General features: G+C 43.3%; 1 protein-coding gene across 3 annotated transcripts in view; it reads left to right on the top strand.

Annotated features, from left to right (window-relative positions):
- The window catches only part of CGNL1 (cingulin like 1), a 160,390-nt gene that overhangs the window by 38,330 nt on the left and 106,999 nt on the right, over positions 1–15,061 (top strand). For all 3 annotated transcript variants that reach the window (XM_073586984.1, XM_073586981.1, XM_073586982.1), the window contains one exon: positions 8,397–8,491. In XM_073586984.1, the coding sequence (XP_073443085.1) occupies positions 8,397–8,491 (95 nt within the window). The remainder of the gene's footprint in view (positions 1–8,396; positions 8,492–15,061) is intronic.

The raw sequence follows: 15,061 nt of genomic DNA, 5'->3' as shown, positions 1-15,061 counted from the left end.
ATAAGGTGCAAATCAGGGCTGTAGAGTCGGTAAGCTAAACCTCCGACTCCTCAATTTCCCTGACTGACATCACAGCACTGGTCACTACTGAGCATGTACATAAAGTGCAGCACAGATTCATCTCAGCTACAGTGCCTACAAGTAGTATTCAACCCCCTGCAGATTTAGCAGGTTTACACATTCGGAATTAACTTGGCATTGTGACATTTGGACTGTAGATCAGCCTGGAAGTGTGAAATGCACTGCAACAAAAAAGAATGTTATTTCTTTGTTTAATTTTTTTTTAAATTGTGAAAAGTTTATTCAGAGGGTCATTTATTATTCAACCCCTCAAACCACCAGAATTCTGTTTGGTTCCCCTAAAGTATTAAGAAGTATTTCAGGCACAAAGAACAAAGAGCTTCACATGTTTGGATTAATTATCTCTTTTTCCAGCCTTTTCTGACTATTTAAGACCCTCCCCAAACTTGTGAACAGCACTCATACATGGTCAACATGGGAAAGATAAAGGAGCATTCCAAGGCCATCAGAGACAAGATCGTGGAGGGTCACAAGGCTGGCAAGGGGTACAAAACCCTTTCCAAGGAGTTGGGCCTACCTGTCTCCACTGTTGGGAGCATCATCCGGAAGTGGAAGGCTTATGGAACTACTGTTAGCCTTCCACGGCCTGGACAGCCTTTGAAAGTTTCCTCCCGTGCCGAGGCCAGGCTTGTCCGAAGAGTCAAGGCTAACCCAAGGACAACAAGGAAGGAGCTCCGGGAAGATCTCATGGCAGTGGGGACATTGGTTTCAGTCAATACCATAAGTAACGTACTCCACCACAATGGTCTCCGTTCCAGACGAGCCCGTAAGGTACCTTTACTTTCAAAGCGTCATGTCAAGGCTCGTCTACAGTTTGCTCATGATCACTTGGAGGACTCTGAGACAGACTGGTTCAAGGTTCTCTGGTCTGATGAGACCAAGATCGAGATCTTTGGTGCCAACCACACACGTGACGTTTGGAGACTGGATGGCACTGCATACGACCCCAAGAATACCATCCCTACAGTCAAGCATGGTGGTGGCAGCATCATGCTGTGGGGCTCTTTCTCAGCCAAGGGGCCTGGCCATCTGGTCCGCATCCATGGGAAGATGGATAGCACGGCCTACCTGGAGATTTTGGCCAAGAACCTCCGCTCCTCCATCAAGGATCTTAAGATGGGTCGTCATTTCATCTTTCAACAAGACAATGACCCAAAGCACACAGCCAAGAAAACCAAGGCCTGGTTCAAGAGGCAAAAAATCAAGGTGTTGGAGTGGCCTAGTCAGTCTCCTGACCTTAACCCAATTGAAAACTTGTGGAAGGAGCTCAAGATTAAAGTCCACATGAGACACCCAAAGAACCTAGATAACTTGGAGAAGATCTGCATGGAGGAGTGGGCCAAGATAACTCCAGAGACCTGTGCCGGCCTGATCACGTCTTATAAAAGATGATTATTAGCTGTAATTGCAAACAAGGGTTATTCCACAAAATATTAAACCTAGGGGTTGAATAATAATTGACCCACACTTGTATGTTTAAAATTTATTAAAATTTAACTGAGCAACATAACTTTTTGGTTTGTAAGATTTATGCATCTGTTAATAAATCCTGCTCTTGTGTGAAGTTTGAAGGCTCTAACTTATTTGCATCTTATCAAACCTGCTAAATCTGCAGGGGGTTGAATACTACTTGTAGGCACTGTATGTCTCCACAGCACTGGTCACTACTGAGCATGTACGTAAAGTGCAGCACAGATTCATCTCAGCTATGACTCCACAGCACTGGTCACTACTGAGCATGTACATAAAGTGCAACACAGATTCATCTTGGCTATGACCCCACAGCACTGGTCACTACTGAGCATGTACATAAAGTGCAGCACAGATTCATCTCCACTATGACCCCACAGCACTGGTCACTACTGAGCATGTACATAAAGTGCAGCACAGATTCATCTCCACTATGACCCCACAGCACTGGTCACTACTGAGCATGTACATAAAGTGCAGCACAGATTCATCTCCACTATGACTCCACAGCACTGGTCACTACTGAGCATGTACATAAAGTGCAGCACAGATTCATCTCAGCTATGACTCCACAGCACTGGTCACTACTGAGCATGTACATAAAGTGCAGCACAGATTCATCTCCACTATGACTCCACAGCACTGGTCACTACTGAGCATGTACATAAAGTGCAGCACAGATTCATCTCAGCTATGACTCCACAGCACTGGTCACTACTGAGCATGTGCATAAAGTGCAACACAGATTCATCTTGGCTATGACCCCACAGCACTGGTCACTACTGAGCATGTACATAAAGTGCAGCACAGATTCATCTCCACTATGACCCCACAGCACTGGTCACTACTGAGCATGTACATAAAGTGCAGCACAGATTCATCTCCACTATGACTCCACAGCACTGGTCACTACTGAGCATGTACATAAAGTGCAGCACAGATTCATCTCAGCTATGACTCCACAGCACTGGTCACTACTGAGCATGTGCATAAAGTGCAACACAGATTCATCTTGGCTACGACCCCACAGCACTGGTCACTACTGAGCATGTGCATAAACTGCAGCACAGATTCATCTCCACTACTCCCCCACAGCACTGGTCACTACTGAGCATGTACATAAAGTGCAGCACAGATAAATCTCAGCTACAAGCCCAGATCCTTAAATCAGGAACAGAACAGACAGACATTTATAGGACATTTCATAACTTTACCAAATTCTTATGAAGTCATTTACAGCACATCCTGCATAGTACTACCCCACCCAATGTATTATGTATTTTATGAGTCTGTCCAATTTATACCGACTCCACCAAAATGGACTCCGACGCCACAGCCCCGGTGCAAATATCGACAAGTATCCTCTGAAATATCATTGCTGCTAAATATGTATTTTTCCTCTCCTGTCTTTACACATCAGCGTTAGGAGGCGAACATTACAGGTCTTTTTGGGAATTGTCACTGAGGTAAAACATTGAATAAAATTCATATTTTATTATATTCATAATTTTATTTTTATAAAAGCATAAACATCTTAGTTCCAATGAGGCCTAAGAGGAAAAATATGCGCTTTTTGAAGGTGTATGGGGTTCTGGGATGAATTCTGCTGCACACTGGGGCAATGCGGGCTTTACAGGCTAGTTACAAGCAGTAATACAATTACAGCAACTGGTTATTCATTTTCTCTGGAAAAATGGAATACAATGTCTGTCTAGTTCAGTCGGGGATGTAGTAATCCAAGAACACAGCTGCACATTATATCGATTGAGTTGTTGGTGTCACGATGAAGAATTTTAACCTACTTGCATAAAGTGATAATTGTTGCGCTGTCGGTTAAATTCTTCAATGCAAATAAGTCGTGTCTTGAGCAGAAACATGAGGATAAGCACTTTTATGTTGCCTGTGGTCACAAATCTGTTATGGTTTGGGCTTATTGATGCTGATAAGGCATGAATGACAAATTCTGGTCTTCTTTGGCAGTATTACTAATCCCTACTCCACCCATTTATACACTGCTCAAAAAAATAAAGGGAACACTAAAATACCACATCCGAGATATCTCTGAATTAAATATTCCAGTTGCAAATTTTTATTCATTGCATAGTGGAATGTGTTCAGAGCAGTAAATCATAGCAATTATCAATGTAAATCAAAATGAATATCCTGTGGAGGTCTGGATTTGGAATGATACTCAAAATCAAAGTGGAAAATCAAATTATAGGCTGATCCAACTTCAGTGGAAATGCCTCATGACAAGGAAAAGATGTTCAGTATTGTGTGTGGCTTTCACGTGCCTGTATGACCTCCCTACTGTACAACGCCTGGGCATGCTCCTGATGAGGCGGCGGATGGTCTCCTGAGGGATCTCCTCCCAGACCTGGACTAAAGCATCCACCAACTCCAGGGCAGACTGTGGTGCAATGTGACGTTGGTGGATGGAGCAAGACATGATGTCCCAGATGTGCTCAATCGAATTCAGGTATGGGGAACGTGTGGGCCAGTCCATAGCTTCAATGCCTTCATCTTGCAGGAACTGCTGACACACTCCAGCCACATGAGGTCTGGCATTGTCCTGCATTAGGAGGAACCCAGGGCCAACCGCACCAGCATATGGTCTCACAAGGGTTCTGAGGATCTCATCTCGGTACCTAATGGCAGTCAGGCTACCTCTGGCGAGCACATGGAGGGCTGTGCGGCCCTCCAAAGAAATGCCAACCCACACCATTACTGACCCACTGCCAAACCGGTCATGCTGAAGGATGTTGCAGGCAGCATATTGCTTTCCACGGCATCTCCAGACTCTGTCACGTCTGTCACATGTGATCAGTGTGAACCTGATTTCATTTGTGAAGAGCACAGGGCGCCAGTGGTGAACTTGCCAATCCTGGTGTTCTGTGGCAAATGCCAAACATCCTGCACGGTGTTGGGCTGTGAACACAAACCCATCTGTGGACTTCGGGCCCTCTGACCATCCTCATGGAGTCGGTTTCTAACCGTTTGTGCAGACACATGCACATTTTTGGGCTGCTGGAGGTCATTTTGCAGGGCTCTGGCAGTGCTCCTCCTGTTCCTCCTTGCACAAAGGCTGAGGTAACGGTCTTGCTGCTGGGTTGTTGCCCTCCTACGGCCCCCTCCACATCTCCTAGTGTACTGGCCTGTCTCCTGGTAGCGCCTCCAGCCTCTGACACTATGCTGTCAGACACAGCAAACCTTCTTGCCACAGCTCGCATTGATGTGCCATGCTGGATGAGTTGCACTATCTGACCCACTTGTGTGGGTTGTAGAGTCCGTCTCCTGCTACCACGAGTGTGAAAGCACAACCAACATTCAAAAATGACAAAAAACATCAGCCAGAAAGCATTGGTACTGAGATATGGTCTGTGATCACCACTTCCAGAACCACTCCTTTATTGAGGGTGTCTTGATAATTGCCAATAATTTCCATCTGTTGTCTAATCCATTTGCACAACAGCATTTGAGATTGATTGTCAATCAGTGTTGCTTCCTAAGTGGACAGTTTGATTTCACAAAAATTTGATTTACTTGGAGTTAGATTCTGTTGTTTAACTGTTCCCTTTATTTTTTTGAGCAGTGTATATCTACTGAATATTATATACAGTAGGATGGAGAACATCCATGGGATCGGAAGGGTTCTCCTGAGTCCTCTATTCCTCCCTTTAGAAGGAATTCACCCTGTGTTGGATATGTGTTTATCTGTACTGTGAGTGAAATATGTATTTTAATACTTTCAAGTAGAAGTGTAACTGCAATAATAAAGCTATGAGTATTGGATCTTGTTCCTAATGTGAAGCCAGAAGAGCAGAACTAATGAAAACAGCCCTGTAATAGCTGCTGAGATGCAGGAATTCATGTACGGTATCTCTCCAATATATTGAGGGACGAAACCAAAAAGAGGAAGACACTGAACAAGGGTCAGGGAAGTAAAAGGACAATAAAAGTTTTTAAAGTACCTTTATTAGTGAGGGTAAAATGTAGCACTACAAGCAAAACGAGGTGCCCACACGGACAACGAAACACCACAAAATTACACTAAATGGTAGTAATATAAATAGACAATATTACAGATAAATAAAGAATCAATATTAAAAATTGTTCAATATTAAAGACCAATACACCAGGTGTTATCTACAAAAATTTGATGTAGTAATAATTTTTATTTCTATAGCGCCGACATATTCCGCAGCGCTTTACATTTCAGAGGGGACTTCTACAGACAATAGACATTACAGCATAACAATGTAAGCATTGCACATAAATGATAAACAAGAGGGAGGGACTCAAAGACCAATTGTGTAGTGTCAGTGTGACAAGGAATACTAGTATTGATGACAATAAGTGTGAAAAAAATAAATATACATATATATATATATATATACATATATATATATATATATATATATATATATATATATATATATATATATATATATATGTGTATATGTTTAAAACACGACAATCAAAAAATACATACTATATGTCTCACGATCAAGTGCAAGGTGACAACAGAGACCAACTGCAGAAAATATAACTAGAAACGTATACGTTCAAAAATCATGGTGATAAAAATTGAAATAATAAGTAGTGAAACAACACTAGAAATATCTCAAGTAACTGCATGTGCAAAGGAAGGGGGGTAAAGGGGGGTAAGTCTGGTCACAAAACCAATGATCTCCGTATGTGCAATGATCTGGTTGGGCAAAAGGTGCTAGAATCCCATATATAATATAATGGGTAGGGAAGAGGTAATGGCTATTTTCAAAGGATACAGCATCTAATGGCCACAAGCAGAAAATATTAAGCCAAGCCCATAGGCAAAGGGGCAATGAGTTAAATGGGTGTATGGTGGTCACCGTGTGGGGCACACCCCAGGTAACTCATTGCCTCTTTGCCTATGGACTTGGCGTAATATTTTCTGCTTATGGATGGTATACAGACGAAAATAGCCATTTTTTCCTGGATGCAGTTTGCAAGATGTTTCATGCCCTTGTCTGAGCCTGGCCTAAAATTTTGTCTTCTGCACAAGCACTCCCCAGCACTACTGTTTTTTTTTGTTTTTTTTACTACACATATTGTTTATTGACTTTGGAAGGAATACTTGCAACACTGATATTATTATTATTATTATTAGGTACATGATTGTGAGATATATCGGAATCATGAGATAAGTGGCCAAAGTGGTGAATTTCGCCTGCACTGTCTGCCCTTCCCTTTTAAAGAAGCACTCCCACTAAGTGTTTAATTCATTAAATGTGTGTGTATATTCAAGTAATGTGCTGTGAGTGTGTTAATATACTCGCCTACTGCGGCTGTCTCCTGTGTCCAGCTCCATTCCGCTTCTCCTCTCAGTGATGCCACCGCACTTAGAACGATCTGGATAGTCCCATGTGTGAGCCAGAAGTCTCTTACAATGAAAGTCTATGTAGGCTCGTTCTGATGCTCCATAGACTTTCACTGTAAAAGACCCTTCTGGGTCACGCAGAGCGCAGTATGACCCGGACATTCTGCACAGTGGTGACGTCACTGAGAAGAGGAGCAGAAGAGTCTTGGACACTGGAGAGAGCAGTGGTAGGTGAGTATATTAACACACACACTACATTACATGCACATATACACACATTTAATGAATACAAAACTTAGTGGGAGTGCTTCTTTAAGGTGCATTTGTAAATGGAAAGACCGACATAACAGCTGTCAATCACATCCTTCTCCTTCTGAGCTCCCCCATAAGCATGCAGATTAAAAACGACTCACTGCTAGACACTTTTGAAATTTGCCCAATTCCTTTACCCATTGTCTGCTGTTAGGGAACTGTAAGTCTACTCCCCTAAAACACATTAGATACTTAGACATCTTTGCACTCGGACATACAAAAGTTAGGAAGAAACTGCACTGCATTTCATCAACTCCTTAAATAATGTGTTTAAAGGGAATCTGTCAGCAGGCTTTTGGTATCTTGACAGCTGCATGATATAGGGGCAGAGAGCCTGATTCCAATGATGTTACTTACTGGGCTGCTTGGTGCAGTTTTGATATTTTACTCTGTTGTAGATGTTGAAGAGGTCAGAAAGCTGAGGCCTGTATAACCCCGCATACAGCCCTGATTGGCAGCTTCCTGTGGACATTGTCAGAAAGCTGCTAATCAGTGGTAGGGGCAGGATAACGCACGTTATCCGGTTTGGGTTGCACCATTACTTAGTCCTGTAGTGATAATCACCTGTTCATAAAACACTCATTGTATTGAAACAACACACAGCCTAAGTAACTTCTCTCTGGTATCAGTGCCTCAGCCCCTCTTGCTGCTCTCAGATTAAATGGCAAAAATCTGCTGACAGATTCCCTTTTAAAGCATTTTCTACATTATTTGTGCAACTCCCTCTCCCATTCCAAAGGGAAACATCTGTATCCCTAGGATTCAGCTATATTGTAATACAAAAAGACAATGTGCCCGCCATTTTTAGCTCTAAGAACATAGGTGTGGAGCTATATCACAGTTTGTGAATGGACAAAACTGGCATATCGTCAATGCTATTTTTTAGCACCGACTACAATATTATCTGATTTAATGGTCTCCTTTCTGTGGGTAGCTTTTCCTGTTGTTTCTAAGAAGGAGACCCTGAGCTAGATGGAATAATTTGATTGAATGTTGCCTGTATACTAGTAATGAGTACACCGTTTTCTATTTTCTGTACATTTCCTTGTGTGCATGCACTTTATATATTCAATGATTCTAGCCATGTTGTGTTTTACATCCTATAGAATTTAGGTTTTAGATACATGCACCATATATATTGAATATATTTGATTTTTATTTTCTTTATTTTTAGGCAACACCAGACCTTTTGAAGGGGCAGCAGCAACTTGCACAGCAGACTAATGAGGAAACCGCCAAACAAATACTATTCAACTACTTAAAAGAAGGGTTAGTAAATGCCCGTTGGGCTACTGAATAATACATTTTACTGTTGGGCAATTAGGATTTAACTGCTCATATTTATACATTCCTGGCCAGGGGCGTACCAACCATAGTGACCGATCACTTGGCTGCTATGGAGCCCATGTTTACCCGTCCTCACAATTTCAGCGGTATCCGCATCCTCAGATTGCAGATGCCACTAAATAGGATGGTGGATCAGGGAGCCAATGACTCCTTGATGCCCCATTTGGCTTGCACCTGTGAGTCTGAGACTCTGTGTACTGCAGGCGCGATGACGTCAGTACATCAAGCCGGCAGTGCAGAGCCTCCGGACTCTTACTGAACAGACCGCAGCAGCCCGTATTTATTTTATTTGAATGTCTGTAGCTGTGGGAGCCATCATAGTGAATGAGGGACTGAAAGGAAAGTCAGAACCTGCTTTTTCAGTGAGAGCTGGTAAAACTGATTTGTCTAATCCTGATCACACTCGCCCGCTTCGTTTACTGACGTTACAGAAGTTAGGAGAGGAGAAGTGTGCCTAATGTCATTACATTCAGTACAGCACTCTGAATCTATCATGGGAATTGGGGAATAATGCCCTGATATCTCAGGTACAGTAGATCCAGAGCACAGTATGTGACAAACACTGCTCGCACTTTCATCTTTGTCACTGCTTCCTACCGCAGCCCTGCTGGCTCTGGGATGTCATTACAATGCAGCTCTCCTCTCCCGGCTCTGTAATACAGTGGGGAAAAGTGCTGATGTTGATTGTGCTGAAAGTGTGTTTATCACATTCTCTGGATCTATTCCAGGTACCGGGACATTAGTCCTCAATTCATTGATCATTAGTATCTATCACTCTCTATCTCTCTCTATCTCTCTCTCTCTATCTCTCTATCTCTATCTCTCTAACTCTCTCTATCTCTCTCTTTATCTATCTATCTCTCTCTCTCACTATGTATCTGCAGTTGGGTCCATATACAGTTGTGGCCAAAAGTATTGACACCCCTGCAATTTTGTCAGATAATACTCAGTTTCTTCCTGAAAATTATTGCAAACACAAATTCTTTGTTATTATTATCTTCATTTAATTTGTCTTAAATGAAAAAACACAAAAAGAATTGTTCTAAAGCCAAATTGGATATAATTCCACACCAAACATAAAAAAGAGGGTGGACAAAAGTATTGGCACTGTTCGAAAAATCATGTGATGCTTCTCTAATTTATGTAATTAACAGCACCTGTAACTTACCTGTGGCACCTAACAGGTGTTGGCAATAACTAAATCACACCTGCAGCCAGTTGACATGGATTAAAGTTGACTCAACCTTTGTCCTGTTTCCTTGTGTGTACCACATTGAGCATGGAGAAAAGAAAGAAGACCAAAGAACTGTCTGAGGACTTGAGAAACCAAATTGTTAGGAAGCATGAGCAATCTCAAGGCTCCAAGTCCATCTCCAAAGACCTGAATGTTCCTGTGTCTACTGTGTGCAGTGTCATCAAGAAGTATAAAGCCCATGGCACTGTGGCTAACCTCCCTAGATGTGGACGGAAAAGAAAAATTGACAAGAGATTTCAGCGCAAGATTGTGCGGATGTTTGATAAAGAACCTCGACTAACATCCAAACAAGTTCCAGCTGCCCTGCAGTCCGAGGGTACAACAGTGTCAACCCGTACTATCCGTTGGCGTCTGAATGAAAAGGGACTGTATGGTAGGAGACCCAGGAACACCCCACTTCTTACCCCGAGACATAAAAAAGCCAGGCTGGAGTTTGCCAAAACGTACCTGAAAAAGCCTAAAACATTTTGGAAGAATGTTCTCTGGTCAGATGAGACAAAAGTAGAGCTTTTTGGGAAAAGGCATCAACATAGAGTTTGCAGGAGAAAAAAAGAGGCATTCAAAGAAAAAAACACGGTCCCTACAGTCAAACATGGCGGAGGTTTCCTGATGTTTTGGGGTTGCTTTGCTGCCTCTGGCACTGGACTGCTTGACCGTGTGCATGGCATTATGATGTCTGAAGACTACCAACAAATTTTGCAGCATAATGTAGGGCCCAGTGTGAGAAAGCTGGGTCTGGCCCATTTTTGGAGTTTTGTGTGAAATTATCAATGTTTTGCTTTTTTTCATTTAAGACAAATTAAATGAAGATAATAATACCAAAGAATTTGTGATTGCAATCATTTTCAGGAAGAAACTGAGTATTATCTGACAAAATTGCAGGGGTGTCAATACTTTTGGCCACAACTGTATATTTGGCCAGAGACAACATTTTTCTAATTTTAGTTCTAGACATTACCACAATGAATTGTAAACAAAAAATTCAGATGCACTTGAAGTTCAGACTTTCAGCTTTCATTTGAGGGTATCCACATTAAAATTGGATGAAGGATTTAGGAGTTTTAGCTCCTTAACATGTGCCACCCTGTTTTTAAAGGGACCAAAAGTAATTGGACAGATTAAATGATTGTAAATAAAATGTTCATTTCTAGTACTTGGTTGAAAACCCTTTGTTGGCAATGACTGCCTGAAGTCTTGAACTCATGGACATCACCAGACACTGTGTTTCCTCCTTTTTGATGCTCTGCCAGGCCTTCACTGTGGTGGTTTTCAGTTGCTGTTTGTTTGTGGGCCTTTCTGTCTGAAGTTTAGTCTTTAACAAGTGAAATGCATGCTCAATTGGGTTGAGATCAGGTGACTGACTTGGCCATTCAAGAATATTCCACTTCTACTTCAACCAAGTACTAAAACATTTTATTTACAATCATTTAATCTGTCCAATTACTTTTGGTCCCTTTAAAAACAGGATGGCACATGTTAAGGAGCTGAAACTCCTAAACCCTTCATCCAATTTTTTATGTGGATACCCTCAAATGACAGCTGAAAGTCTGAACTTCAACTGCATCTGAATTGTTTTGTTTAAAATTCATTGTGGTAATATCTAGAACCAAAATTAGAAAAATGTTGTCTCTGTCCAAATATAGATGGACCTAACTATCTCTCTCTCTATATCTCTGTATCTATCTATCTCTGTATCTATCTGTCTCTGTATCTATCTCTATATTTATCTATCTCTATATCTACACTCCCTGACAGAAGTTATGTCGCTTATCCATGTTATGTAAATAAAAGCTTATAACCTGACGTTAAATTCATCCATTGGTTGTATAAATTATTCTTTTGAAAGCTGAAGCCCTCCGAAATGTGGTTTAGATTAAGAAAATAAATTGTCATCAATGCAGAAATATTGATCATTTAATGGACACAGAATGGTCAGATTTTGGCAAGACAAAAGTTTTGTCGCCTGGTCATATAATGCACCCAATCCTAGTTTACATCCTCATCTGTGCGCAGTAAATGATCAGTTAATTAGTGGGTGTGTGTAAAAAGAAACCCAGCACTCCAGACCTTCAATTGAGCTGCAACTTGAGCTCAGACAATGTGCCAAAATCCACCCTGCGACTAAAGCCTGGATTATCAAGAGGCTGAAGACCAGATCCACTGCAGGGGTGGCTGGCACCTTTAATGTGTCTCAGCATCAAGTTCAAAGAATTAAAAAAAGAGACTGGAAATGTGTTTGACAAGCCCAGGTCCGGCAGACCCCGCAAGACAACTGCTCAGGAGGAACGTTTGTTGGTTAGAAAATCCAAAGCAAACCCCTCTTCCACTGCAGCAGAGCTCCAACAGGCCTGGTCACCTCAAGTCCCTGTGTCAACTAAAACAGTTTGTAGGATTCTGTCTCGAAATGGCCTCCATGGTCGAATCAGTGCCTAGAAGCCAGTACTAAACAAAAGACAAATAAAAAAACGTGTGGCATTTGCAAATGCCCACAGCCTGCTAAACAGATGGACGCTGGAAAAGTGTTAGAAGGTGGATTTCTCTGATGAATTTTCAGTAGAATTACACCACAGCTGCCACAAATACTGCAGGAGACCTACTGGAGCCCGTATGGATCCAAAATACACCCAGAAAACACTTACATTTGGTGGTGCAAAGATCATTGTCTGGGATTGCTTTCAGCATGTGGGTATGCGAAACATTTGCAAGGTGGAAGGCAATATCAATAGCCTAAAATATCAAGAAGTATTAGCTACCTCTTATATTCCAAACCATAATAGGGGGTCAAATTCTGCAGCAGGATGGTGCTCCATCTCCATACATACATCTCTACAACAAAGTTCCTCCGGGCAAAAAAGATCAAGGTGCTCAAGGACTGGCCAGCCCATTCAACAGACATGAACATCACTGAGCATGTTTGGGGTAGGATGAAAGAGGAAGCATGGAAGACAAAACCAAAGAATCTAGATGAACTCTGGGAGGCATGTAAGACTGCATTCTTTGCTATTCCTGATGACTTCATTAATAAATTGTATGAATCATTGTTGAACCGCATGGATGCAGTCCTTCAAGCTCATAGAAGTCACACAAAATATTAAATATGACTGTAATAGCACCACAACTTCATTCACCAATGTTATGCAACATATATTTGTATTTTAAGTTAATTATTTGTTTGAATATCACATTACTTTCTGTGGCCGACAAAACTTTTGTCTTGCCAAAATCTGACCATTCTGTGTCCGTTAAATGATCAATATTTTACTCTTCGCCACGACAGCACCCACTTGGAGAGAGGGATCTGCCCATAGGAACAGGAAACCTACAGAGATAAAAGAGGGCGGTCCGCCTCTCCCCCTCAGTTGGTTTCCTGTTCCGAAGGGGAACCGCAGGATATGCTACAGTCTTACCTGGGCCAAGGAACCGCCTGTGCAGTGTCTGCGAGAACGGCAGGGGTTCCTTTCCAGAGGCAGCGACAGGGAGTGCTGGAATCCGGCTCCCTCCTCGGCTGGTATGGATGACGGGCAGAAACCCCGGTATCGGGTGGCGCCGACCGGGGTTCTTCTGTGGACGACATGACACCGGGCGGGAGGATCCATTCCGGTCCATGTGGGTGCGCAGGAACCGGAGAAAACGGCAGCCTCCGGCGTTCCTAAAGGGCTTCAGCGTCCAGGAGGACGCACAGGCAGCGCAGCAGGAAGTGGTAAGGAGGAACTTCTGGGTTATCGGAGGTTCCTCGGCTCAGAGCGCACGTGTGGCTGGGCGGCGCTGCAAGCAGAGAGGCGCTCCCCGCCCCCTCCAGAAAAAAAAAAAAAGAGCGATTTGATCTGCAGAGCGCGAGCGGCTAGTCTCAGCGCTGTAGCGAGGAGCCGCAAATAGGCGCACCTGGAGGGGGAGGTACCAGGTATGAAGGGGCTTATAAAAGGCCTGGGGCACAGGGATATGGCGTGCAGTCATGTCTTCACCAAGGCAGGACACGCATCCCCAGACAGGCGACGCAGCAGCAGCCAAGGACCACGCAAGACGAGGGTCCTCGGATCGTAGCCACAGAAGCCATGCCAACAAGCCTCCTTCTCAGCCTCCTGAGCCGGTACCTACAGCTTCTCTGGGTGAGTGGACGACGCTCTGCCTATCAAGCTGATAAAATGTCTCTCTCTCCCTCTCCCTCTCCCTCTCCCTCTCCCTCTCCCTCTCCCTCTCCCTTCCGTCATGATGTCTCTATCTCAGACTAAGAGGAAGGAAAAATCAAAAAATAAAGAATGTGCCCTGTATACACGTCCACTACCGGACTCTTACACAAAAAGACTGTGCAAAAGATGCATAAACGAAACGGCAAAGCAGGCGTCAACATCAGCCGCAGACATAAGGGCTATAATTAGGGAAGAACTACAGGCCCTAAGTCAGTCTAGCAGGCCTACTAATATGGAAACAACTAGGCCAGCAGACGCCGTAGACACCGATGAGGGCGAAATAGCCTCGGATAGTTCTAATGCATCTACATCGGCATCCTCCTCAGAGATGGAGGGCTGTTGCTGTTTTCCCTTAGATCATATGGATAATTTAGTTAAATCCGTGAGGAATACAATGGGTTGCACAGATACAAAAGAGCCGCAAACGACTCAGGAAATTATGTTTACAGGTCTAACAGACAGAAAGAGGAGAGTTTTTCCGGTTATTCCAGCGATAAAAGCTCTGGTTAAGAAGGAGTGGGAGAGACAGGACCAGAGAGGGTATCTTCCCTCAACTTCAAAGAGAAGGTACCCCTTTAACGACGAAGACTTGTCGACATGGGTTAAAGTCCCGAAGGTAGACGCGGCAGTGGCCTCCGCCTCAAAGCAAACAATCTTACCAGTGGAGGACTCGGGCGTTCTAAAAGACCCTCTGGACCGTAAAGCTGACGCCTCATTAAAGAGGGCATGGGAGGCAGCTACCGGCACGTTTAAACCGGCAATAGCTAGTACTTGCACAGCTCGCTCTATGCTGGTCTGGATCGACCAACTAGACCAGCAAATAGACCAGAAGATCTCCAGAGACAAGCTACGAGCCGCCATACCTCTAATCCGCGGCGCAGCGGCATATATAGCAGATGCTTCGGCTGATTCCTTACGCTTGGCAGCCAGAACAGCAGGGTTGGCTAATAATGCCAGACGTAGCCTATGGCTAAAAAGCTGGAGAGGTGACACCCAATCCAAAGCAAAGCTTTGTACCATTCCTTGCGATGGTGAGTTCTTATTTGGGAA

This window comes from Dendrobates tinctorius, unplaced genomic scaffold (genome assembly GCF_039654945.1).
Source record: "Dendrobates tinctorius isolate UK_male_01 unplaced genomic scaffold, ASM3965494v1 ptg000097l, whole genome shotgun sequence".
Taxonomy (NCBI): Eukaryota; Metazoa; Chordata; class Amphibia; order Anura; family Dendrobatidae; genus Dendrobates; species Dendrobates tinctorius.
Note: the sequence above shows the minus strand (reverse complement) of the source record. Positions and strands in the feature narration are given on the sequence as shown.